This window comes from Ptychodera flava, chromosome 3 (assembly GCF_041260155.1).
Source record: "Ptychodera flava strain L36383 chromosome 3, AS_Pfla_20210202, whole genome shotgun sequence".
In the NCBI taxonomy this organism is placed as follows: domain Eukaryota; kingdom Metazoa; phylum Hemichordata; class Enteropneusta; family Ptychoderidae; genus Ptychodera; species Ptychodera flava.
Window position 1 is genome coordinate 38,795,105 of NC_091930.1, and position 27,984 is coordinate 38,823,088.

Below are 27,984 nucleotides of genomic sequence, written 5' to 3' on the forward strand. Positions count from 1 at the left end.
AATCGCTGTTTTTGGTCGCCACTCTAGTCGGCCGCATTGCCGCCGAAGACCCGATCGTACAGCTGAAATCAGGTAAAGTCGCTGGCAGGGTGGTTGAGTTCGCGCACAAAGACGTCGACGTAAAACGCACAGTGCATGTTTTTCAGGCATACCTTACGCCTAGCCACCGATTGGTGACCTTAGATTCCGACACCAAAGCCCAAAGGCCCTTGGGAGGGGCTTCGCGATGCCAAGGAACTTTGCAATGCGTGCATACAACCCTATTTACAAATTTTTCCGTTGGACGAGCCACAGAGTGAAGACTGTCTATACTTGAACATCTATGCACCACAGGATGGGGTGAGTCTCTATATTAAATTACTTATGTGTTGTAATGTGCATCATCCAATTCGCTATGACAGACAAGGTTACGTTCCGTTGTGATTATTTTGTTCTTTGTCAATTTTGACCACCATACCAATCCCCTCAATGTAGTGTCTATTGCTGACCGTGCAGCACACCGCCGTCGTTCATTCTTTTAGTGAGCATGACCCATTTCACCTGTGACCCTACACAGGTAGGGTTTCCAGTCCTCAGCAAACACTCGGACGTGCACAGAATGATGCACGAATCACAGTCACCTGTGGTCTATTTCGCTCTGCGTCTATTCGTCCCATAAACATGTGTACATATGCTTGAGAACACAAGTCTGTGGGGCGCATAGTCGCAGAGCGGAATAGACCACAGGTGACTGTGCACGAATGTTTAGCATAGTCGTTGACAAATGCGTACGTCTCGTGTTCGTCTAATTGTTTCTACATTTACGTAATATAGTATTTCACCAATTACTCAATAGCACGGGCATTTCTTTATCGTCTGGGTAACACAAATGTACAACGCTGCTACCACAGTATGTGATACGAGCATCCTAACGACAGAACGCCTCAGTACCGTGTTATCACGGTATTGGACGGTGCCCGTACCAAAGAGGTTAAAGCGCAAATACATTGACCCGACCTGTAGGCGAACACCATGTTGCGCTCAGGTCATCTCAGATCGTCTCAAGCCTTTATTTTTATCGTTCACTTTGTCCTCATGTACAAACATTAGGCTACATAAATTGCGTGCAGCAGGTGCAAGGGATACCAATTTCTCAAATATGCTACCTGTTCGTGACGTCACGAACGATATACTATTTGCCACCACATTATGCAAGCTGTTCCTTAGGTGAGGTTCGAAGTGGTGAGCTGATTGGATATTCGTTCGTTGACCACGTTTTTGAGCGTGTCAAAGTCCAAGCGTGCTGGAAAAATACGGTTAATCCTAAGTTTTTGTAATGTTCCTCGGGTTGTTCGTAGCATTTCCACATGCTCCCAGAAGAAAAAAAACTATAAAATATGCGTAACAAACCCGAACTAAATGTAAAAAAAGTAATTACAGTGCAAAACTATATATTTATTGCAATTCAAAAAGTTCCAAATTGGCCAGAGAAGGAAAAGCATTTAAGTATCCTCCTGGCCTAGCTGCAATTGTTTCATAAGCCGCGTTCAAAAAATTGGTGAGGGGGGGGGGGGGGGGCTGGAGGAATTCAGGGGGGATTCGAAAATTTTTGGGGTAGTCGAGGGGGGACTTGAAAGTTTTGCTCTGCCTATAGGGGGGGGGACCTGAAAATATTTTGACTCCCAACATTTTGATGTCGTCCAATGGTTCTAATGTTAGTAATAATTAAACAAAATCTAGAACTGTTTTGTCACATTTTATGTCTTTAATCTCGAAAAAGTCTAAAAATGTATGAATGCCATTAAATTTTCATAGAACAAGTTGGCCTTGTAATGGGGTAGGAGCTACAACTGTTGATAATTTGTTCAATATTTCTATGCAATGTATCAAACACAGTTTCTTGGTGTCTTTCTACAGCATGCTGCTGAAAAACACAATATTCAGTTGGTCAACAAAGCCCGTTTGTCTAAATATTGGTGATAATTGAATGATGCAAATGCACGGTACACGTAGGCTGTGTTGGCAAGATGAATACTGGATAGCTCAACATTCTGTAGGGAGTAGAACAAGAACACAATTGTATAAACTGAACAAAAATATTGTCAAAATGAAAAGTTAATACAACTACTGCCCTGCTACTACATACTGGCAGTGACAGTGATACATGTAGCTCTGACTCTGATGTAGTTTAAGAAGAGTTTCGGTCATAGGACACTCAATTGACAGTGAAACATACATCTATTCTTGTACACAAGATCCAGCCAGAGAGCAACACATAGAAGACTAGGGGACTAACAGTTACCATGAATTTTTGAATTCTGGCATATGAGAACAATCAAATATTAGAGAAAAAAGATGGGGTCACCATACTTGATCTTATACAAATGTACGATGAAAAGTCCGTTTTTCTAAAATCACTTAAAATCAATATATAAAACCATTCATTTCAAATTCATGCAGTGAATGAAAATTCACGTCTCATTGTACCAATAACACAAAAGTAAAACTCTGAACAGTAAAGACTCTAATTTAAATGGAAAAATGTGTGATTAAATGGAATGTTTTATTTGTTATCAAATTTGCCATTATTACACCCAAAATTTCTGAGATTAAAACATTAATTTCATGGAATATTTTAACCTTCCAGTATTGTCAATTTTGTAAAACATTTTATAAGTGGCATCTAAGTTGTATATGTCTTGTACTTTTGAAAAAAAAAATCGGTAGGTCACTGTGCTCATTTTTTCACAATTTGGTTAAACGTAGCTAGGAATACACAATTTTCATACTCTCTCATGATTGTCATTTTGTGTGCTTTTCAGCTGGTGCCATTGAACTGGCCAGAGTTGGATAAACTCAAGTCGGCTTAGACTGAGAAATCCAAAAAGTCCACTGATGCATTTGAAAATGAATCAGTTCAAGAGCGTGCCCTAGGTGTATGGCTCTACAACCTGCTGATAAGAGGTAGTGTTGAACATCTGCGTGCAGAACGACACATTACATGTTTTTTTTTACTCTGCGTGCATTCCTAATAAATATGCGGCTATATGGTAATTTTTGGGGGGGGGACTTGAAAATTTTTGAGGGTATTGAGGGGGGACTTGAAAATTTTTGAGGGTATTGAGGGGGGATCTGAAAAAAAATAAGATTTCAATCGCGATTCCTCCAGCCCCCCCCCCCTCACCATTTTTTTGAACGCGGCCTAAGTGGCGCTGTCTTCGACTTTATGGAAGCCTTCTGTCATAAATGACAGGGTTGGGTCGGTAAAGTAGCCATCGATGCGAATGATTTTCTGTCTAGTGGTTGAAGAACAGCAGTTCTGCACGTTTGAGGTGCCAAAAGCAATCTATAAACGAAAGTGGTGATTGTCGACGCGCCGTTATGGTCGCAGCCTGTATCCTATAAGAACACTAGGTCATTTTGTAACGAATGTGGTTGATAAAATATGGTGGAATAATGCTCTGAATACAATCAGCTATACAGTAAAACTTAAGGACTTTCCATGACATTTGTTTCAACTTGAATCGACCTGAAATCTTCTAGGATATGTTGAAAATGACAATGCTATTCAGTGTTTTTTTGTAACTTCATTCACTCAGTCCAAAAAGCTACCGGTGATGATATGGCTTCATGGCGGCGCTTTCTTCATGGGCTCCGGGGGAACACACTACGACGGAACAGCTCTGGCTGCTCTCGGTGACATCATCTTGGTGGCAATCAATTATCGACTTGGTCCCTTTGGCTTTTTATCCACTGGTAGGAGTTCTCTTGCCCTCGTACGGCCCACTGCAGATTAATTCTTGTCAGTACCATATACTCTCTATATTAGGGTACTGAGAAAGTTTTATCCCAGTGACAGAATATATGCGTGAAACGCATGAAACAGACAACATGAATCGAAACAACAGAAATATCTGGTCTGAATGCCATATTATTTTCTTCTTTTTTTATCACAATGCACTTCAAGTATGAAATTAACATAACATCGGGAAGGTGAAAAGAAAAGATGTTGAGGATAACACACCGGGGTCTTATTCAAAACCTCAAAATGTGAGGTGTTGATATTGTCCCATAGCAAAGCACGCCGTTAACAAGAACATCTGAATTGTTTGTTGACATTATGGTTTTCTGATGCTGAGTTTTTTCACGCACACGCAACAATGCTGATAGGAAAACTTCATTCCATCGTTTGTCCTTCAACAGGTGATGAGCACGCCACCGGTAATTATGGTTTGCTCGATCAAGTGTTGGCTTTGCAGTGGGTTCAAGACAACATAGCAGGTAAGAGAGCGGCAACGTATAAATCTGAAATTCAAACCATCAAATCTGGAATATTATAAGCTCAAACAAGCGACTACTATATGCCCAATGGGAGGTTACCATTTGCCTGACTTCGGGAGGGCAAATGGTAATCTGCCTTTATGGTATGTTGTCCCTTGTCTGGGCTATAATGTTTTTATCACATGCCTTTCTTTTTATAGTCATCTCTGAGAATTGTCGGGTTATTTGAAAATGATAATCATATGCTTTGTTTCTATTTTGATAATCGAATAGTGCATTTATATATTGAAAGCACTGTTATGCAGTCTATCGATTTTTATGAATAAATATCTGAAAATCGGATTTCCTATGTAAAAGATGTAATGTGATCATTTTTGACGATGACTGTGCTACCACTACGTCATCGACGTTACCATTGAATCCTACGGAGCGGCGCGCGACGTCCGCGTTCGATATATCAGACATGTAATAACCTTATTTGTTGGCCTGCTTTTTCAAATACAATGGCTCTTTCAATGCTATGCAGCTAGAGCACCACCTCTCATCCTTTTCACCTTGCTCGTTGTTTTACCCTGTTGTTTCTTCCACAGCCTTCGGTGGAGACGCCTCCAAAGTGACGATATTCGGCGAAAGTGCAGGTGCCATAAGTTCCGAACACCTAGTGTTATCTCCCTTGACAGACGGCTTGTTCCATCGAGCAATTCTACAGGTAATTATAAGTTTATCAAAACATAGACTGATCCGGTAAGATTAACGAAAGCACCAATAATTTTCAGAAGTTTTCGTTAAGGTAACATCTACTCTAAACGAGACAATATATGTAACGAGTATTTGTGGAGTCGTTTTGTTGAATGAAATTCAAAGTTTTGTTCCGTAGTAGTCAATCGTCTTTCATCAAACATCGTCGAACTGTCAGTGGTAAGAAATACGACAGACAAAATTAACAATATCTAATATTAACTTAATGATGTGTGTGCGTTAAGTTGAGAATGCGTAGCTATATGATATATGATAATGTCATTCATTTACGTAATAATAGAGAACTGTGAGTGAAAAAAATATGCCTGTTTCATTACATGTCTGTACATTCAATAATCTGTACATTCTTCCCTAAAACGTCCTTTTCTTTAAGACTCTGCCTTTCGTCTCGAAATCTCTACATGTCTGTCTGCTCACATAAGTCTCTCTTTCTTCTCTATCTATTTCTGTCTTACTTTGTTTCTCTGTCTGTCTTTTGTTTGTCTTTCTGGCTGCTATGTCTCGTTCAATTTCTATTTGAATATCCTTTCATGTTGGTCTGTCTATCTTTGTCCCCCTCCATGTGTCTGTCTATGTATCTGTCTCTGCCTCTCTATTTCTATCTCTAATCTGTTCCTCCGCCCGTCTGTTTCTCCTCTGTCTGTCTGTCTGTCTGTCTGTCTGTCTGTCTGTCTCTCTCTCTCTCTCTTCTCTCTCTCTCTCTCTCTCTCTCTCTCTCCTCTCTCTCTCTCTCCTCTCTCTCTCTCTCTCTCGTCTCTCTCTCCCTCTCTCTCTCTCTCTCTCTCTCTCTTCTCTCTCTCTCTCTCTCAGAGTGGAACAGCGGCACTTCCAGGATATTTCAACACAGATGTAGCCTGCAGAACAAGATAGCTCACGGTTTCGGTAAGCTGGTCGGATGCGAGAAGGAAACGTCGGAAGAGTTAGTTGAATGTCTTCGTAGCGTGCCTGCTGAAGACCTCAAAGTTCCAAGCGATGTACAGACAGTGAGAAGTGACAGTAATTCTCTGTGAATGAGCGAGAATTTATAAGACTATTTGTCGCCACGTTTGAGTCGTTATGTGCATGAGTAACTATTGCTCTCATATGATAGGACTTTTTCTTCATTGATATTTCCCTGTGACGATATTAACAAATTTACACTTCTTATGACACCGGTGAGAATAAATTTGTTAACAGAGCACCCAAGACAATTACCACACATAATAAATGCCTGAGACCTTCGAATATCTCTGGAGATATTTTGGCTATTTACGATCCCAGAAAAATTCGATAAAGGTTGTGAATATTTAGGAATTTCATAGTGCGGATAATCTTTAAATAAGATCAATGATGTGGAAGATATAACTCCACATACGCGAAAAATTAGACAGACCTCACTGTCGAACAAAACGCCGAAGTAGAAAAAGGCAGACAGAGAAACGAAAATAAACAAACATACATACATACATACATACATACATACATACATACATACATACATACATACATACATACATACATACATACATACATACATACATACATACATACGATTCGTTTAGCTGTAAATCGAGGATTTATTTTAAATCATCTGAAATAGTGGCTGTCAAGGTGTGCATTCAAATAATAGTCCTGCAGTATATCTGCAATTTGCAAAGAATTGTAAGCAAGTGAGACAACGGTCGTAACTATGGATAATATTTTCAGGGTTTTTGGCTCAAGAAACCTAGTACAGTTCTTTTTTTTCTAATTGTTAAATACAAAGTGCAAAGTTTTGATATTGTAAACACAATGCATCATGTGAAATATTTTACTGAATTAATTGTAGGCTGAATTAAATTTCAGTTGTCGACATATTGCGTTACGCTCCTACGACAAGGGTTGCATATGCTGGAACACTCTTTGCAAAATGTCCATAGCTTCCAACACGGAAAATTTCAAATGCTCTGATACGTTCGACTCTCCTTTTTTTTTCAATTCTTAGGTGATGTTCAATGTTTTTTTCATTATTATAACGCAGGGACAAATAGCTAGTATCACCGGGCTAGGCCAGGATGTAAACCCCATTCCTTTTCCTGTAGTCATCGACGGAAAACTTGTGTCTGCGTCCCCAGTTGATATCGTTCGTGACGGCACTTTCCCCAAAGAGGAATCGATTTGATGATTGGAACACTTCCAGATGAGGGCCGGTTGTTAATGGCGATGGCAATGCCCGACCAGGCAGATGACACTGACGTCTTCTTAAACAGACTGTTTATGAAGCAATTTACCCTGCCATGATAGGACGCGATAAGAAGTCTAACCCAGCTGTCGTGGACGCCGTCAAGTTCATGTACGTCAACTGGGAAGACACAGACTTGGACCATGTCGATTACGTTGAAGCCCTGAGCCAGACGGTTGGTGACCTGACCTTTGTGTGCCCTGCAGACCTCTCGGCGCGCGCGCACTCGACGAGGCAGGCTCTAATGTGTACCTGTATCAGATGACCGCATACGCCAGCAAGTCTGTCCTGCGGGTGAAATGGAAGATGGAAGCCACGCACATGGAGATCTTCCCTTTGTTTTCGGTTGGCATTTCAACAGTGCGGTGAACTGGACAATGCCTGAAGATGAAGTTAAGTTATCTCTAAAGGTGATAAAGTATTGGACTAATTTTGCAAAATCAGGGTAAGATTGAAAGTATTTAACGATTTTTTTTTGTTTCTCTTTTAATAACCTTATCCTTACAAATGCCGTTTTGTATAGTTTATTTATTTAAATTTCCATTGATATATATTAGGGAACGAGCATAACTAAGGGCAGCAGAGAAGAGCGGAAGAGAACTTAAATGGACGAAGTCGGCCATTTTCACAATTTTTTTTTGATACGAGATACTGCTTATATTGTTTGATATATTGAAAGACAATGAATGAATGGGTGACCATACATATATTCGACCCCGATTTTAGACACGACACATAAATTGATCGCAAAAATAAACAAATTGGTTATGAACATTAATTTATTTTCGTGGTAGTTGTATTTAATGTGTCTAAAACCGGGTTTGAATATATGCATGGTTTCCCATTCATACAGTATCTTTCAAAGTGTCAAATAATGATGAGTAGTATCTCATATCAAACAAAGTTCATGAAAATGGCCGACTTTGTCCCTTTAAGGAGCACGAAAAGTACAAGGACATTCCAGAGTACCGTAATATAAGGGGCCTCCAACTATTAACTCAATGCCAATCATACCATTAAATCGTCCTGAACATGGCAGAAAACAAATCTCCCATAAGCCAGTTTTCTGAGGTTATCCAATGAAACAGCTGTATTTCAATAACTGATCATCATTTACAATTTGTCCTTGTGATCACTGTAATGCTGTCACTGTCAAAGTATGGTTATGAGAAATTCAAATTCATTTGTTTGAACACAATCGCCCTCTTAATTATATTTTAGTGAAGTACATTGATATCAGTTTTCTAAGATACATAAATGCGCAGATATTGCCAGTTTTGTATTGTCAACAAACTATTTATAATTTCCGCAATAGATAACCACGTATCGGAAATGACACTTTTGCGTAAAATTTCAAATAAAATTTCCTTTTCAAATATGTACTTCTAATCACCATATCTTACTGAATTACGTTTATATCAATTGTCAAACATAAATTCCCATAACTATCTGGTTTTGTTTAGGACAAGATTGTTTATAGTTTGCACTATGACTACCTTTAGGTGAAATTAAATGAGTGACAGATTTCTTATGCTTTAATTACCCTAGACTCGATAGTAGATTTATGTCTAAGATATGACATACACTGTAAAGTTAAGTGTTCAAGGATAGAACACCAATTAAACGCCTTTTTGTAACACTTTTTGAACGCGTCTAGAAGTTCAGAAATTTAACACTACGTGTTCAACCAACGTTCAATTTTGAACACACGTGTGCAGATTTTGAACGCTACGTGTTCATCAGACATTATATTGAACACCATGGTGTTCCATATCTTAACACACGTTGCACATGAAATGTGTTCAAAAAATTGAACGCATTTACGCGTTCAAAGGGCTGTAACACTTTTTGAACGCATGGACGCCGTTCAACGATAAGTGTGTTAAAGGCTAGAACACATGATGCGCGCTTGTTGAACACCTTTAATTTTGGGCGTTCAGGGGGTGTTCAAGCCTTGGAATAACATTACAGACCACTGATATTCAATAAAATTATTTTATTCTAAAAATACACAAAGCATTTCTAGAGTAAAATACAATTACTGTAAAATGGGCAAATAAACATTGGCCAATTTGTATGTAAAGTTTGTCAGAGGAAAATACCAACGGTGTTAACACCCTCCTATCAAAAACATAAGCATTAAAAATCACCATAAAAAATGTAGATCGTTTTAAAAAATATAAACAAAGTAATGACATAACAGGTTTTTCTTAAGGTTCATACTTGTTTAAAATGTACAAAAAATCAACTGAAAAAGCTCAAAATTTAGCTTACTTACTGTGTTGAAAACACGTGTATGTATGGAATGCATACTTCATTGTTGTAAGATGGTTTCTTAAAGACATTTCCTCTTGTATAGACAATTGTAAATTTTGAAGAAAAAGAAAGTTAGTCAAGGCTTCTCTAGTGCACATGATACATAGTTGTCCACATTAAAGTAAACACAACATGTAAAGTTGTCAAAGTGTCACAGTAAGGCACAACATGCAGAAAGTGGGGAAAGTTGGTCCCTGTTAGGGTAAAACCTATTTCCTTGTCCAACAAAGTCCTTCATGAACAAAAACCTTTGTTTGTTTGTAATATCTTTAAATAAACAATGACATAAATCGGTGACATTTCAAAACTCTACTTCTCAGAAATTAAAAACATATTCTTTAAGACCTTTCAGATTCTGGTGTACCTTGCTATTAATTTTTTATACAAATGTTTTTACCTAAAGTGATAAAAATCACCCTTAAAATAAAAAAATGTAGATTGCATCATAATGTGAATAAATCACATTCTGGTAATCCCTCATATCTTAAAATGTCTGAAATGTCTTTAATGTCTTTAAAATACAAAGTTTCAAATTTCTGCATAATTTGAACAATCTGAAAAAGGCTATCAAGTAGAGATCTATGTCCTAAATATAAAGCTGTTCAATTAGCAGTTTTGAAAAAGATTTTTAAAGAACTTTTGACCAAAAATGACAAAAATTGCCAAGAAATATAAAAATTGAATATTTCATCACAACTAGCACAAATTTGACTAGGGTCATTCTTAGGGACATGTTTACCAAATATTGAAGACGTCAGTAAAAGAGAAGAAGATTTTTGCCAAAAATAGCAAAATTAGCCTCAAAAATATAAATTCGCATAGTTCATCATAATTTGAACATATGTGATTAGGGTAATCCCTGGGGACCTGTAATCCAAATATTAAAGGATTCGTACAGGCTGTTTTGAAGAAAAACCTTGGGATGTACAAATTTGAGGAAATTTGAGGACAATGCTACACATCCACCTATTTAGCTGACGGCAAAGCTAAAAACCAGTTGCTAAGAATAAGAGTCGTGTTAAGGTACAATACAAAATTCTCTAAGGTTTGGTAGCATGCTATGATCAACTAAATTTTATAAGGGTATAAGCTTCCAAAGACGTGAAGTCTCCTTTATCAGATGAAAGGGGGAATGAAAAATTGAAGCAGAAAGTGACAGAAAATTCAGAGTGAAAATTTCAGAAAATTCAGTAATTAAGAGTGGACATTTTTACTCTGAATTTTCCGTCGCTTTCAGCTTTAATTTTTCATTCCACCCTTGCATCTGATAAAGGAGACTACACGTCTGTGAAAACTTATTCTCCGGCAACATGTAGTTGATCATAGCATGCTACCAAAGCTTAGATTAATTCAGAAAAAAATACAGAAACTTATCAAAATTCAGTTACTGACCCTTGGAAGTTTAAATCTACATTAGAGATGAACTGAGGTTCTCAAGCTTGTTTCAAGACAGCTACCTGTACACTCATCTTCTTCATTACTGTACCGCGTGCACCAGCTTCTGTAACAACTCTTCGATTTTCAGTTAAATCCAACTTTTTACATCCTGAAAATGATGCAACAATAGGTAATATGGCGAGATGAGACTTTAAATGAAAGACAAGAGACTGATTAGGTTAAGGAAAAGGGGAGACTTTCATATACAGTGCCTCTCTTCAATACTGTTACAAAATATTGGTTTCTTCTTGTCATCAATTGATTAAAATAAAAAAGCCAAACTCTCATATGCTGAAACAATACATTGTATACTCTACGATGTTTAACTGATTTTTTCTGCTGATGTGCAGCTTGAATAAGCTCTTTCTCTGATTGGTCCATTTTCACTATTCACAGCCACTTAGGGAGTCTATTTGTATTGTTTTCATTATATTGGTCAGATTCAGCTACCCAATTGGGTCAGATCTTATTCAGTGCTGCACATTAGCCCGATTTTTTACATGCGATTGTCTCTACTAAAAGACATCAGCTGTGATTACGCTGCGGTACTATGCAAGGCGTATCGATCGCGCTCAGGTAAAGGGTTATCGCTTAAGTTGGTGTTACGATGACCCTTGACCCGAGTGAGATCGATCGATAGGCCATGGCCAAAAGTACCTCGTGTATCACAGCTTGTTGTTGGTATACCAGCCACTGAAAAAACGTTTCTTCACGTAGTTAAGCTATTTCAAAGTACAATACCATTAATTTCGAAGGATATTAATACAGATGCTTCAAAATCTAATACCTTTTACTATTTTGGAGAGAAAACTTACCCTTTCTGGTCATGTTTCCGCACGATCACGACTTCAGGGTGCGCTTACAAGAAAAATGTCGCAACTTCCGTTTTGATGCATCATGGGATAGGAAAAGGCACCAAACTTGAACACCAAGTGTTTAGAAGTAGAACGCCTCTTGCACGCCGATGTTAAAATTAAAACGTTCATGGTAGTTTTCTGATTTTTTTTTTCAAATTTTCAAAATTTCAACACGTAATAAACGTGTAAAATTATTTTGCATACTTCTTTTTTAGAAAAAACATGCTTTCAGCAATTGTAGACTGGAAATATTTTTCACTTAGTGGGAAATTCGTCACACCAAAATCCGTGTACGTTTGCCGGACAGCGAGGCAGTAGTAAATTGAATATAGCCATTGTAAAGTAAAAAACACAAAAGACTGTTAATTATTTCACAGTATTGTAAAATTTCTGTGATGCTGAGTTTTTGAACACTTGAAGGAGATGGTTGTTAACACATAGTGTTCAGGTTTAGAACATCATTGTTAATAATATGAACACTAGTGTTAACAATATGAACACTAGCCGTTCAAATTTGAACACCGACACGTACATTTTGAACGCGTAAAGACGCGTCTAGCGTCCGCTATTTTTTACAGTGTAGGAGCTTATGCGATAGGTTGGTGCTGGTCGCTCTACAATTTTGAAATTGCTGGAGGGGCACAAAAATGAAGGGTGAATATTTTTGGAGAACGTCGTGAAAGGGATGCGAGAAAAAAGTCGATGAAATATCGTTTGTTCCCTTATATAGTATCCTTGCGAGGAGAGAGAGAGGCAGAGGTGGATAGACAGACAGAGAGACAGGCAGAGATAAACTCTTTGTGTGTATGTATATTTGATTTGCTCAAAGTCTGTGGGCTTTTAAATATCAAACAGAATAAGTTGAAAGAATAACCTTCAACAAACTGTCGCACTGGGGGTAGGATCGTGGTGTTAACACGTTGGCAAACAGTAACTGCTATAAAGCAAAGATTGTGGTTAGTCTACGTACCCCGTTATATTGCTCTCTCAGATATTGTAAAATGCTTTGTATACAATGATTTTTATTCAACTTCAGAAATCCAAACGTATCAGATGGTGACGTAGAATTGACAGAAGATGAAAAGCAAAGAGAATGGCCTCTCTTCAAAGTACCCGGATTAGAGTACAAAGATCTGTCAATAAAGATAAAACCAAACGAGCATTGAAAGCCAAGGAGTGTGCCTTCTGGAATGATTTCATTCCTAAGCTGATGAAACACACAGGTAACTTTAAAGCCAAGATTTGCAGTAACCTGATAAAGAATGGTCTAACGAATAAGTGTCCTCATGTTATCTCCACCTGGTTTGTTATTTTTTAAAGTTTTATACAATGTGTACACTACTGAACATATACAGATACATTTATGGACACTTGAAATGTAACACGCTGTGATATATATATATATATATATATATATATATATATATATATATATATATATATATATATATATATATATATATATATATCACAGCGTATATATATATATATATATATAATATAATATATATATATATATATATATATATATATATATATATATATATATATATATATATATATATATATATATATATTATATATAACTGTATTTTTCAAATCCCCGAAACAGTCGCCCTGGTAAATAACTGATGAACACCTAGGAGATTTTGATGATGTTATTTCTTTGCTGTATATTCATTGTTATAAAAAATCCTGCTGATATCATATCTTCATCATAGAGAACCCATAATGATCTACCGTTTTGCTTGCACTTGCATGACATTACTTTACATCATTGCTGTATTTATTTCCATCCGAGTGAATTTAAAGTCTTTAACTACTTTTGACTACACACACACACACATATAGATAGATAGATAGATAGATAGATAGATAGATAGATAGATAGATAGATAGATAGATAGATAGATAGATAGATAGATAGAAATCATAAAATCCTAATGCTGAACAAGAGAAAGTTGAAAAGTTGTAGCTCGAATCATGTCCTAGCCATCAATCTATCTATTTGTAACACGATTCCGTATGTTTTAACTTTGGTAGACGATGCGCAAGCGTGCCAGGCAGATGATGATGAAAAAGCAAAATACAAAGAAGAAGAAAATAAGCAGCCACATGGGGGAACTGTTTGACAACTGCCACTTAATGGTATATATATATATAGAGAGAGAGAGAGAGAGAGAGAGAGAGAGAGAGAGAGAGAGAGAGAGAGAGAGAGAGAGAGAGAGAGAGAGAGAGAGAGAGAGAGAGCCATCACAGTGAAGCTACTAAATCCCTTTACCTTTTGCGGATCTTATCAAATCATCGAAGCTGAAGCAGAAACTTTCGGCAACAATAAAATGTACTGTATTTAATGTTTTTAAACGCCTTATTTCTTCGTTGTAAGGTCACTAGTTGTAAGGTCAATATTTTACTTTTACTGGTAAAAGCGGTGAAATCTTGAAAAGGGGGACAGCGATGACTTCAGGGTCCAACCTTAGTAGTGCCGGGTGTCACGAGTTATCATTTTACGAGAGTGACGCAATGCATTCTTTGTTTATTGACCGTGCAATTGATTACGCTGCTGATCAAAGATTTTTTTCTGTATTTTCTTTTGCTTTGCGATCTAATAAAGCGTTGAATAATTCTTACGCGTGGTTATTCTCAGAAAGCAGAACCAGTTGAGAGTATTGTAGCTGTGTTGTTTTCGGGGATAAATGGCCATTTTTTAAGGTAGAGCCCCTCTTGGAGACACATATTCGGACTCTCAAATTTTGATATTTCTTTTCTGACCCTCCCCTTGTTGGGGTTCGTTTTAAAGTGTGATTTACGGTTACAATGTTGCAAAATTTCTTGTGTTTCCCGCAGCTTCAATTGAGACATTTTATGAACATTTCATGAACCTGACACTTTCTGAAGAAAAAGATTAGAAACCATGATTACCGCTCGGAAAACGAATGGACGTTTGCCGCACGGAGATAACAATAACGTATAACAGTAACTTTTTCAAGAATTTTGCAAAACAGCAACATTGATAGGATAGCATCTGTACATTTCATACAGGGTTATTAGGTTTTTTCACAGATTTCTGTTTTACGAAATATCGATTTGTCGACGACTTGGCTTATCAGCAAAACCTGTATAATCTGCACCGTTATACATTATATGCAGGTTAAATCAGACATATTCGAAATTATTGAGTATTTCATATCATATCACACAAAAAGAACAAAACTTGAATCCATACAGTGCTGCGTTGAAAGTCACATGACATTCTTCAAAATGCATTACACAAGCAGTAATGCATGAATCTTGTGTTTCTACACACACTAACCAAAAAATACTGAAGCATTATGGGAAGATTAAGGCTGATCTTTCAATTGATACTGATCCAAAGGCAGCAGAAAAATAAAAACAAAACTATCAAACGTATGCGAAAGATGGATGACTATTTGTCAGTAGTGTGTTACTAGATTTTAAAATGAAAACGATTTTGGACAGGTATTATATTATCTGCTCGACTCCAGCGTTGCGATCGCAATAGGCACAGGCCATTCCATACGATGCACCTTTGCATCTACTGAAAGGCCCAGCCACAATCGAGAAGTATATGATCAAGCTCTCAATACTTTAGAGCTGCAGTCATTTATTGCCTTATTAGTGAATATTTACATCCATTTTCAGGTCTTGTGTACTAATATAGATATGCGCTTTTCAAATGCAGTGCTATCTCTTTTGTTCTTGATGTTTACAAAATGCCAACCAACTTGTCAGAAAGTAGAAAATACACCATGCATAAAAAATCGTTTACAGTGATACAGTTGCGTTGTTGACTTGACAGGGGTAGAAATGATAGGTCATAGAAATAGGTCATTTGAATTAAATGGTGTTTTATGGCAAAAATCGCAACTATCTCCTCGGAACTTTCTGAGAGGAAATATGCTCCAGAAAAATTGGATTATGACAGTTTTTTGACAGCGATTTTCAAACATCCTTAACTATTAACAGAAACACAGCTATTTTCTTCGGGTTTTCGACGTTCTATGCAGTCGCTCTTAAATTTGCGATTTTGCGCATGTGTGGTACCAATTATGGCAGCACAAGAACGACTCCTTTACTAGGTTTATGTCATTTGTATGTTCATTGGTATGGCTATGCGTGACTGGGCGTCCAGGCACTAGTAATCCGTGGTCCAAAGTTAATTTCCGAGGCGTCGAAGAGAGGTGAGTTTCCGCAATGGCGCCGGCGTCCGTTGGAATCGCTCTGTTTGTCGCCACTCTAGTTGGCCGCATTACCGCCGAAGGACCCGATCGTAGAGCTGAAATCTGGAAAAGTCGCTGGTAGGGTGGTCGAGTTCGCGCACAAAGACGTTGACATCAAAAGCACAGTGCACGTTTTTCAAGGTATACCTTACGCCGAGCCCCCGATTGGTGACCTTAGATTCCGAACACCAAAGCCAAAAGGCCCTTGGGAGGGGCTCCGCGATGCCAAGGAACTTAGCAAGGCGTGCATACAACCCTATTTACCAATTTTTCCGTTGGACGAGCCACAGAGTGAAGACTGTCTATACTTGAACATTTATGCACCACAGGATAAGTGAGTCTCTATATTAAATTAATTATGTGTTGTAATGTGCATCATCCAATTCAAAATGACCGATAGGGTTACATCCTATGGAAATATTTTCATACTTTGTCAATTTGAATACCATACCTATCCTCAAGATCTAGTTGTCTGTTCCAGACCGTGCAGTGCACAACCGCCGTCGTCCATGCATGGTTTCAGTGAGACATGACCTATTTCCAGTATTTCACAGTCACTGTGCTCAAAGGTAGAGTTTTCCGGTCCACAACAAACACCCAGACACTCAACGTCCACATAACGATGCACGAATGTTGAGTCGTTGGCAAATGCCTCTAATGACGATACAAGGGCTTCAATCAGAATGTCCAGGCCTCGTCTTCGTTTTTGCTTTCTACATTTAAGCACGGTCACTCTACCTCACTTGGGGTAGAGTAACCATGATTTAAGTAGCGTTTCAACATTTACTCCACAGCACAGGCCTTTGGATAACAGCCTTATTGTCAGCTCCAGATAAGTGCACAACGCTGCTACCAGACTATTTTATACAAGTGACATACCGTCAAAACGCATCAGTACAATATGATAGTCATGATATTGGACGGTGGCCCGTAGCAAAGAGGAAAACGTGCAAATACATTGACCTGACCTTTGGACTAACATCGCGTTGCGCTCATACCATCTCAGATCGCCTGAGGCCTTTACTTTATCGTTCAATTCTCATATACAAAAATAACATATATTGTATTTCTGGAAGTCCAGATTACTACTGACGTGTTGATTGGAAAATGTCAAACGGCCGGACAAGATTTCGACAAAATCGATCTGCTCTATCATACCGAACAGCAGAGGCTAGGGTACGAATTTCTCACGTATGCTACCTGTTCGTGCATGACGTTACGAACGATATACTATCTGCCACCAAATATGTGCAAGCCATTCATCCAGTGATCGTGAGGTTCGCAGTGAGCTGATTGGATATTCGTTCATTTACCACTTTTTGAGCGTGTAAAAGTTCAAAGCGCGCAAATAAGACGGCCAGTCCCGCTGGTCTTTGTAAATGTTCATTTGGTAATTGTTCGTAGCATTTTCTACATGCTCCTAGAAGAAATCAAAAACTGTAAAATATAGCACAACAAAACTGTCCTAAATGTAAAACCAATTGCACGTGAAAGTATATATTTGTCGCAATCAAAAAAATTGTAATTTTGTCGGAAAAGAACGAGCGATTTAATTATTGCTCTTGGTCTATCTGCTATCGTTTTATAAGTGCGCTGTCTTCGAATTCAGGGAAGCTTTCAGACATTCAGGGCAGGAGTAGGGCCGGTAAATTCTTCTTTTTTACTTCAGCCAAAGTTTGTCTACGAATCCGTTATTCCCGCACTCTTTGACTCTCGAACCTTAATGATAGTCTTGCCAAGGCAAGATGTCTTAAGGAGGATAATATTAGTTTTTCAGTGATGCATGAATGATGTCAGAAAAACTTGTCCTTAGGATGACTCTATTACCCGAAATAAATGAATAAACAAGGCTTGATGAGGTGTATCCCGACCTTATTTGCCATGTGAAAAATACTAACAAACCCATCTTATGTTTCTCCATTCCAGGACCCTACCCTCCTCCTCCGCCCCGACAATTTCGTGAGGACTCCAACCCGATTTTGGTAGTCTACCGTGCCATCATAGACAATGAACGCTCCTTAATAAAATCAGATATGAACTGAAAATGCTGATGTGTTTCAGTATATATTGCATTTGTCGTGAATTTAAATTTTGCCATACGTTTTTAACTTCATTGAAAGTGTTATCATCAACATCATGAACAATATACAACAATATGTTCTTAGCTGTAAATAAAAAGCTAAACAAACAAATTTCTTTGATCGCTGTCATTGTGATCATGACTTTATATTGCAAGTGTAATTGCCTTTGGTCAAGTCCTTCAGCTATATATATATATATATATATATATATATATATATATATATATATATATATATATATATATATATATATATATATGCCAAACTGTCAAAGCTCATTAGACATCCAAATTATACATTAGTTGGTATTATAATGCAAAACATCTTTCATTTATACAACAATATAGTCTCATCAAAATACATAGAAAGTTGCATATACTTTTTAGAGTCCTTTCAGGTATATATCCCTGATTTGGAAAGTGTGTAAATTATTAACTTTCATGGGTAAAAATGCTAAACAACTTTCATTAATATTTTATTATATTTCTTCAATGTACATATAAGGTTTCATCGACTTTGATGAAGTCAATCAAGATATAACCCTAATTAGAAAAGTTTGTTAAATATGCAAATTAGTAATTAGATGTTCTACAAAATCAAAACTGACTGTTTGATAATATTATATCATAGTATCTACAATATACATAGCAAGTTTCGTCAACTTTGGTCGAGTCAATCAAGATATACATCCCTATTGGGAAAGTTCATTAAATACGCAAATTATTGATTAGCTAAAAAAATTCTAAATGGTTTCAATCATGATATATCGTAGTATCTTCAATTTACAAAATATGTTTTGTTAACTTTGAGTAAGCAAATCCAGATATACATCTCTAATTAGGAAAGTTCGTTAAATACGCAAATTAGTAAGTAAAAGTTCTAAGCGACATTTGGTCATTATAGTTTCTTCAATGTACAGAGCAGGTTATCAATTTTGATCAAGTCTCACAGACATGTATCCCCAAAGAAAATAAAGGAACCCGAATTAGGAATGGCTGAAGTTAAAATCCTTAATATATTAAGTAATATTGCTATCATAGTATATATTCCATGTACATAACGAATTTCGTCAACTTTTGTCGAGAAAATCAAAATATATATCACTAATTAAGAAAATCAGTAAATATGTAAATTACGAATAGGCTGAGGTAAAAATGTATAATCACTTTGAGTAATATTAAATCATAGTATCTTAAATTTATGTTCAAAGTTTCGTCGATTTTGATCAAATTATCCCTAATAAGGAAATTTTATTAAATATGCAAATAAGCACTTGTTCTTGTCTCACCTTTATGTCTTTCATGGGTAAAGCATTGTGTGATCAACATCTATGGCAATCTCATCCAATTCTATGTCTTTGTTTTTCTAAAATCATTAATTATATAAATGAGCATGGAATATGCAAGCAACACCAAGCAAATCTAATCTTTTTCCATTAGCGTATGGTACATGTCTACCAACTCAGACTTGAATCTGTTCAGGAATGTTTGAGTTTCGTATAAAAGACAGAAAGACAGACACACACACAAACAGAGACATCGGTACGACCTAGCGTACGTGTGCGAAGGCGTGAGCTTAAACAAGGCACCTACATTCACACTGCGCAAATATCCATCAATACGAATGGTTCCCCGTCCGCTGATTGATAGAACAGCAATGCCAAAAAAAGCTATGGACGAATGTGGTAATTGTCGACGAGCCTTTATGGTCGCAGCGTATATCTACTAGGACTCTGGTCATTTTATGACGGATGTGGTTGATAAAATATGGTGAAATAATGCCCTGAATACATTAAGGCTTTCTGTGATGCAATTAGAGAAAATAGTCACTTGCAACGTATCTTTGCTTTACTTGAATCGATCAGGAAAGTCTTCTAGGATAGGTTAAAGATGACCGCAATTCTAAGTGTATTTTTATAACTTCATTCACTCAGTCCGGTAAGCTACCGGTGATGGTATGGATTCATGGCGGCGCTTTCTTCATGGGCTCCGGGGGAACACACTACGACGGAACAGCTCTGGCTGCTCTTGGTGACGTCATCTTGGTGGCAATCAATTATCGACTTGGTCCCTTTGGCTTTTTATCTACTGGTAGGAGTTCTCTTTCCCTCGTACGGCCTCACTGCAGATAAATTCTGTCTGTACCATATACTTCTGTATTAGGGTACTGTTAACGTTTTATCCCAGTGACAGAATATATGCGTGAAACAGAAAACAGGCAACACGAATCGAAACAACAGAAAAAATCTGATCTGAATGCCATATTATTTTCTTCTTTATCGCAATGCACTCAAGTATGAAACTAACATAACATCGGGGAAGGTGAAAAGACAAAGATATTGAGGTTAACACACCGGGGTCTTATTCAAAACCTCAAAATATTAGGTGTTTATATTGTCCCATAGCAAAGCTACACCGTTAACAAGAACATCTGAATTGTATATTGACATTATGGTTTTCTGATGCTGAGTTTTTCCACACTCACGCAACCAATGCTGATAGGAAAACATCATTCCATCTGTTGTCCTCCAACAGGTGATGAGCACGCCACAGGTAATTATGGTTTGCTCGATCAAGTGTTGGCTTTGCAGTGGGTTCAAGACAACATTGCAGGTAAAAGAGCGGCAACTGAAATTCAAACCATCAAATCCAGAATATTATAGCCCAAACAAGAGACCTATCAGCTCCGATGGTAGGTTACCATTCACCTGACGTCAGGAGGGCAAATGGTCTCCTGCCTCGAGGGTATGTAGTCCATTGTTAAGGCTATAATGTTTTTTATTACATGCCTTTCTTTTTATTGGTTATTCAATTATTTGAAATTATAATCATATGCTCTTTTTCTATTTTCATAATCGAATAGCGCATTAATATGTTCAAAGCACTGTTATGCAGTTTATCGATTTTTAATGAATAAGTTTCTGAAAATCGCATTTCCTTTAAAAAGATATAATTTGATCAACTTTGGAATCCCAAAATGTAGAGTTTTAAAAAAGCTCTGGTTCACTTTCAGTCAAACGATGACTGTGCTACCCACACCGTCATCGACAAGTTACCATTGAATCTTACGGAGCCGCGCGTGACGTTCGCGTTCGATATATCAGACATGTAATAACCTTATTTGTTGGCCTGCTCTCTCAAACACAATGGCTCTTCCAATGCTGTGCAGCGCGAGCACCACCTCTCATCTTTGCACCTTGCTCGTTGTTTTACCCTGTTGTTTCTTCCACAGCCTTCGTGTTGAGACGCCTCCAAAGTGACGATATTGGCGAAAGTGCAGGTGCAATGAGTTCCGAACACCTAGTGTTATCTCCCTTGACAGACGGCTTATTCCATCGAGCAATTCTACAGGTAATTTATCAACCATAGACCCGGTAAGATTAACGAAGCACCAAGAATTTTTCAGAATTTTTTTCGTTAGAAGAAGGTAACCTCTACTCTAAACGAGACAATATCTGTACCGAGTATCTGTGGAGTCGCTTTGTTGATTGAAGTTAAAAGTTTTTGTTCCGTAGTACTCTATAGTCTTTCATCAAACATCGTCGAACTGTAAGTGGTTAGAAATATGTCAGACAGAATTAACGACTTTCCATATTCACTTAATGATCTGTATGCGTCAAGTTGACAATGAGTAGCTCTATGATAGTGGCATCATTCGTTTATGTAATAATGGAGAACTGTGACTGAAAAAATATGCCTGTTTCATTATATGTCCGTACGTTCATTAATCTTTACATTCTTCCCTAAGACTTCTTTTCTCTGAGACTGCCTTTCGTCTCGAGCTCTCTACATGTCTGCCTGCTCACTTATCTCTCCTTTCGTCTCTATCTATTTCTGTCTTGCTTTGTCTCTCTGTCTGTCTTTTGTCTGTCTTTCTGACGACGATGCCTCGTTCTATTTCTATTTGAATGTCTCTGTTATCCTTTCATGTCGGTCTGTTTGTCTGTTTTGCCCTCTCTCTCCCTCTCCTCTCTCTCTCTTCTCTCTCTGTCTCTTCTGTCTGTCCTGTCTGTCTGTCTGTCTGTCTGTCTGTCTGTCTCTCTCTCTCTCTCTCTCTCTCTCTTCTCTCTCTCTCTCTCTCTCTCTTCTCCTCTCTCTCTCTCTCTCTCTCTCTCTCTCAGAGTGGAACAGCGTCACTGCCAGGATATTTCAACACAAATGTAGCCTGGCAGAACAAGATAGCTCACGGTTTCGGTAAGCTGGTCGGATGCGAGAAGGAAACGTCTGAAGAGTCGGTTGAATGTCTTCGTAGCGTGCCTGCTGAAGACCTGAAAGATCCAAGCGATGTACAAACAGTGAGAAGTAGCAGTAATTCTTTGTGAACGAGCGAGAATTTATATGACTACGTGTCGCCACGTCGTTTATGCATGAGTAACTAGTGCTCTAAACATTTTCATTTATTGAGTTGTTAAAAGCTAAAATTCGCCTAGGTAAAATACGATGGGCCTTTATCTTCATTGATAATTCCCTGTAACAATATTAACAAATTTAACCTTTTTATGACAACGGTGAGAATAAATTTGTGGCCAAGACTATTACCATACATAATTAAAAGCCTGCGACGTCGAACAACTGTGGAAGTATTTTGGATATTTACGATCACAGAAAAAGGTTGTGAACTATTAGGAATTTCATAGTGCGGATAATCTTCAAATAAGATCAATGATGTGGAAGATAGAACTCCATACACGCGAAAAAGTAGACAGATCTCACTGTCGAACAGAAAGCCGATCGAAGTAGTAAAAGGCAGACAGAGAAACGAAATAAACATACATACATACATACATACATACATACATACATACATACATACATACATACATACATACATACATACATACATACATACATGCGTACGTACGTACGTACATACGTACGTACATACATACATACATACATACATACATACATACATACATACATACATACATACATACATACATACATACATACATACATACATACATACATACGCAGCACCGTGCACGCAGCAAGCACACATACATACATACATACATACATACATACATACATACATACATACATACATACATACATACATACATACATACATACATACATACATACATACATACATATATGAAGTATAAATTAATGCAAGCAGAACAATGATAAAGGTTCTTGTTTATGTTACTTGTTGACGACTTGCTTTTCTAAAGACTAGCAGTTTACGATGGTCTGTCCGGCTATTTGTGATTCGGTTAGCTGCAAATCGAGGATTTATTTCCAATCATTTAAAATAGGTAGCTGTCAAGGTGGTGCTCAATCATCAAATAATAGACTTCACAGTATATCTGCAACAATGCAAAGAATTGTAAGCAAATGAGACAATGGTCGTAACTATGGATATTATTTTCAGGTTTTGGGTTCAAGACCTAGTACAGTTCTTTTTCTAATTCTTAAAGTACAAAGTACAAAGTTTTGATATTGTAAACACAATGCATCATGTGAAATATTTTACTGAATTAATTGTAGGCTGGCCTACAATTCAGTTGTCGACATCTTGCATTAGCACACAACGACGCAGTTGCACATGCTGGAACACTTTTTTGCAAAATCGTCCATAGCTTACAACACCGAAATTCTCAATATGCTTCTGTACCGTTCGACTCTCCTGTTTTTTGTTGCAATTCTTGGTGATGTTCAATGTTTTTTTTCTCTTTATCATTACGCAGGGACAAATAGCTGGTATCACTGGGCTTGGTCAGGATGTAAACCCATCCCTTTTCCTGTAGTCATCGACGGAAAACTCGTGTCAGCACCCCCAGTGGATATCGTTCGTGACGGCACTTTCCCGAAAGAAGAATCGATTTGATGATTGGAACACTTCAGATGAGGGCCGGGCGTTCATATCGCTATGGCAATGCCCGACAAGGCAGATGACACTGACGTCTTCTTCAACAGAACTCTTTATGAAGCAATGTACCCTGCCATGATCGGACGCCACAAGAAGTCTAACCCAGCTGTCGTTGACGCCGTCAAGTTCATGTACGTCAACTGGGAAGATGCAGACTCTGACCATGTCAATTACTTAGAAGCCCTGAGCCAGACCGTTGGTGACCTGACCTTTGTGTGCCCTGCAGACCTCTCTGCGCGTGCGCACATCGGAGGCCGGCTCTAATGTGTACCTGTATCACATGACGCATACGCCAGCTACGTCCGTCCTGCGGTGAAATGGAAGATGAAAGCCACGCACGGGAGGATGTTCCCTTTGTTTTCGGTTGGCATTTCAACAGTGCGGTGAACTGGACAATGCCTGAAGATGAGGTCAAGTTATCTCTAAATGTGATACAGTATTGGACTAACTTTGCAAAAACAGGGTAAGACTGAAAGTGTTTAACAATATTTTATTACTCTTATCATAACCTATAACCTTATAAATGCATTAGGTATAGTTTTTTAGATAAATTTGCCATTGATATACATCGGAAACGAGTATAACTAACGACAGGGGGACAGAAGAGAAACGGGAGGCAATAAAAAGACCAGGATATTCACAGGGGGTCTTGAAAATTCAGAGTACCGTAATATAAAGGGGTCTCCAACTTTTCACTCAATGCAAATCATACCACTAAATCAATCCGAACAGGGCAGAAAACAAATCTTCCATAAGCCAGTTTTCTGAGGTTTTCCAATGAAACAGCTGTAACTCAATAAAATGTGATCATTTACAATTTATGCTTGTGATCGCTGTAATGCTGTCACTGTCAAAGTGTGGTGAGGGAAATTAAATTCAATATTTTTTGTACACAATCGCCCTCTTAATCATATTCTAGTGGAGTACATTGATATCGTTTTCTAAGATACATAAATGCGCAGACATTGCCAGTTTTGTATTGTAAACAAACTGTTCATATTTTCCGCAATAGACAACCATGTATAGGAAAATGACACTTTGAGGTTAAAATTTCACTTTGAATTTGACTTTGTTTGTACCGTCTATTTACTGTCTGTTCTGTGCTGTTTTGTGTCTATGTTTTACAACTATTGTCTTACAAATTTTGACCTAGTGTTATTGGATTATGGATTGGTATGATTGCGATTATTTTTCAAATCAAATTTCCTTTTCAAATATGTACTTCTAATCACCATATCCTACTGATTACTTTTATATCAATTGTCAACATAAATTCACATAATATATCTGGTTTTTGTTCGGGAAAAAGACTGATTATAGTGGGTTAACCCAATATGTAATAAAATTTCCATGCATTCTCTATGGGGACTTTATTACATATTGGGTTAACCCAATATGTAATAAAATTTCCATGCATTTTCTATGGGGGACTTTATTACATATTGGGTTAACCCAATATGCAATAAAACTTCAGTGCATTCTCCTTGGGGGACTTTATTACATGGAAGGTTTATTTCATATTTGATTAACCCAAAATAGATCGTTAATTACATATTGAGTTAACCCAAAAATATTGTGTGGGAGCACATATTTTGAGAGAATACCAAAAATAGTTAAATGAATGTTTCTTTTTATCCCATTAAGTTAGCCTTATATACGAAAGGCTGGTATTATCATTCAATCGAAGTTGGTGACTTCAGCCTTTCAGAGCTATCATGTATAGTTTCTCCTCTTTATTAATCTTTGGAAACATTTCTGTCAGGATAATATTCCCGTTAATTTGCCCATAATGTTGTGATATTACACATCATATTAATATATCGGTAGTCGCTTTCATATTTACCATAAATTGTGTTTGGTTTTATGAATGTTGACAGCCATAAGTGTTCCGCATGTAAACAAACAAGTAAAAAAATTGAACCATTGCTGTCATTTTCTGATTGTCGTGCGGTCAGGAACAAGCAATATTGGTGAAACTTTTCTTTCCGTCATGAAATTATTGCTAAATGATTATAAGAAATGTATGTGTTTTCAGGTATTTCCGCTGTATGAAAATTAAGGAACAATTAAAATATAAATTTAAATGCTCGCCGACGGCTTGATTATGGTACCTGGGCGTTCTTAGCTTTTTTGCACGTTTACTGAACTCAATAATTATCGCCTTTTCATCTTAAGTTTTCAAGTGTTTTGGCTACACAGGGACGTGTTGATGGTTGTTAGGCATTTTTTGTATTATTTTGCTTAGTATTATATTCCAAGTTTAGTTTTATTACATATTGGGTTAAGTGTTATTACATATTGGGTTAGTATTACATATTGGGTTAAGTGTTATTACATATTGGGTTAGTATTACATATTGGGTTAAGTGTTATTACATATTGGGTTAGTATTACATATTGGGTTAAGTGTTATTACATATTGGGTTAGTATTACATATTGGGTTAAGTGTTATTACATATTGGGTTAGTATTACATATTGGGTTACGTGTTATTACATATTGGGTTAGTATTATATATTGGGTTGAGTGTTATTACATATTGGGTTAAGTGTTATTACATATTGGGTTAGTATTACATATTGGGTTAAGTGTTATTACATATTGGGTTAGTATTACATATTGGGTTAAGTGTTATTCCATATTGGGTTACTATTACATATTGGGATAATTATTACATATTGGGGTGATACAGCATTAAGGGTAGAACGCGTTGGCCAACAGTAATTGCTGCAGACAAAGCCAAGACTGGTCTATTGTGTATATGTGCCTCGTTTTATTGCTCTCTCAAATATTGTAAAATGTTTTATATACAATGATTTTTTTATTCACCTTCAGAAACCCAAATTTATCAGATGGTGACGTAGATTTGGAAGAAGATGAGAAACAAACGGAATGGCCACTTTACAAAGTACCCCGATTAGTGTACAAAGACCTGTCACTAAAATGGAAACCAAACGAGCTCTGAAAGCCAAGGAGTGTGCATTCTGGAATGATTTCATTCCAAAGCTGATGAAACATACAGGTATCTTTAAAGCCAAGATTTGCAGTAGACCTGATAAAGAATAGACTACAAACAAGTGCCCTCAAGTTGTCTCTACCCTGTTGGTTTGTTTTTTTTTGATTTTTATGCAACATGTACCCTACTGTACATGTACAGATACATTTATGGACACTTGTAATTGTTGTGACTCAGAGATTCAAGCTGATATATATATATATATATATATATATATATATATATATATATATATATATATATATATATATTTGTAAGCTTATATTATATATATATATATATATATATATATATATATATATAAATATATATATAATAAAAACTTAAATGCTTAACAAAAGAAAGTTGAAAAGTTTTAGCTCGTATATAACGGCCATAATCTCTCTATTTATACTATGATTCCATATTTTTTTCCTTTTGTAGACGCTGGGCAAGTGTGCCAGGCAGATGATGATGGAAAGTCAAATACAAAGAACAGGAAAATCAGCAGCCCTATGCGGAACTGATTGACGGATGTCATTTTACATGTTGAATTAGAATGCCATCACAGCAAAAGCTACTAAAATGTACTTTACCTTAAGCGAATCTTGTCAAATTATCGCGGCTGAAGCTGAGAATTTCGGCAATAATTAGATGTACTTTATGTTTTTAAACGCCATTTTTGTAGTTGTAAGGTCAATATTTTACCTTTCGACTGGTAAAGAATCTTAAAAGGGGGAATGTTGATGACTTCAGGGTCCAACCTTAGTAGTGCCGGCTTGTCACGAGTTATCATTTAAGTCTTCGTTTATTGACCGTGCAATTGATTTCGCTGCTGACGATAGATTTTGTCTGCAATTTTCTTTTGCTTTAGCGATCTAATAAAGAGGTGAATACTGCTTCTCGTGGATATTCTCAGAAAGCAAAACCAGTTGAGCGTATTGTTAGCTGTGATGTTTTCA

The 27,984-nt window shown here is 37.2% G+C and overlaps 1 protein-coding gene across 2 annotated transcripts; it reads left to right on the forward strand.

Moving 5' to 3' along the window:
• The first annotated feature begins 173 nt into the window (after window positions 1–173).
• LOC139129973 (carboxylesterase 5A-like) lies at window positions 174–27,950 on the forward strand. 2 transcript variants are annotated; one of them, XM_070695680.1, is made up of 8 exons: window positions 174–339; window positions 3,579–3,735; window positions 4,183–4,260; window positions 4,851–4,969; window positions 22,272–22,445; window positions 23,847–24,491; window positions 26,863–27,049; window positions 27,467–27,950. In XM_070695680.1, the coding sequence occupies exons 2-6, from the start codon at window positions 3,597–3,599 to the stop codon at window positions 23,904–23,906; spliced, it is 570 nt and encodes a 189-aa protein (XP_070551781.1). In that variant the 5' UTR covers window positions 174–339; window positions 3,579–3,596; the 3' UTR covers window positions 23,907–24,491; window positions 26,863–27,049; window positions 27,467–27,950. The 2 variants fall into 2 exon arrangements, with proteins under 2 accessions (XP_070551781.1, XP_070551782.1); XM_070695681.1 differs by lacking the exons at window positions 174–339; window positions 3,579–3,735; window positions 4,183–4,260; window positions 4,851–4,969 and adding exons at window positions 16,009–16,404; window positions 20,085–20,241; window positions 20,686–20,763; window positions 21,383–21,501.
• Window positions 27,951–27,984: the final 34 nt, after the last annotated feature.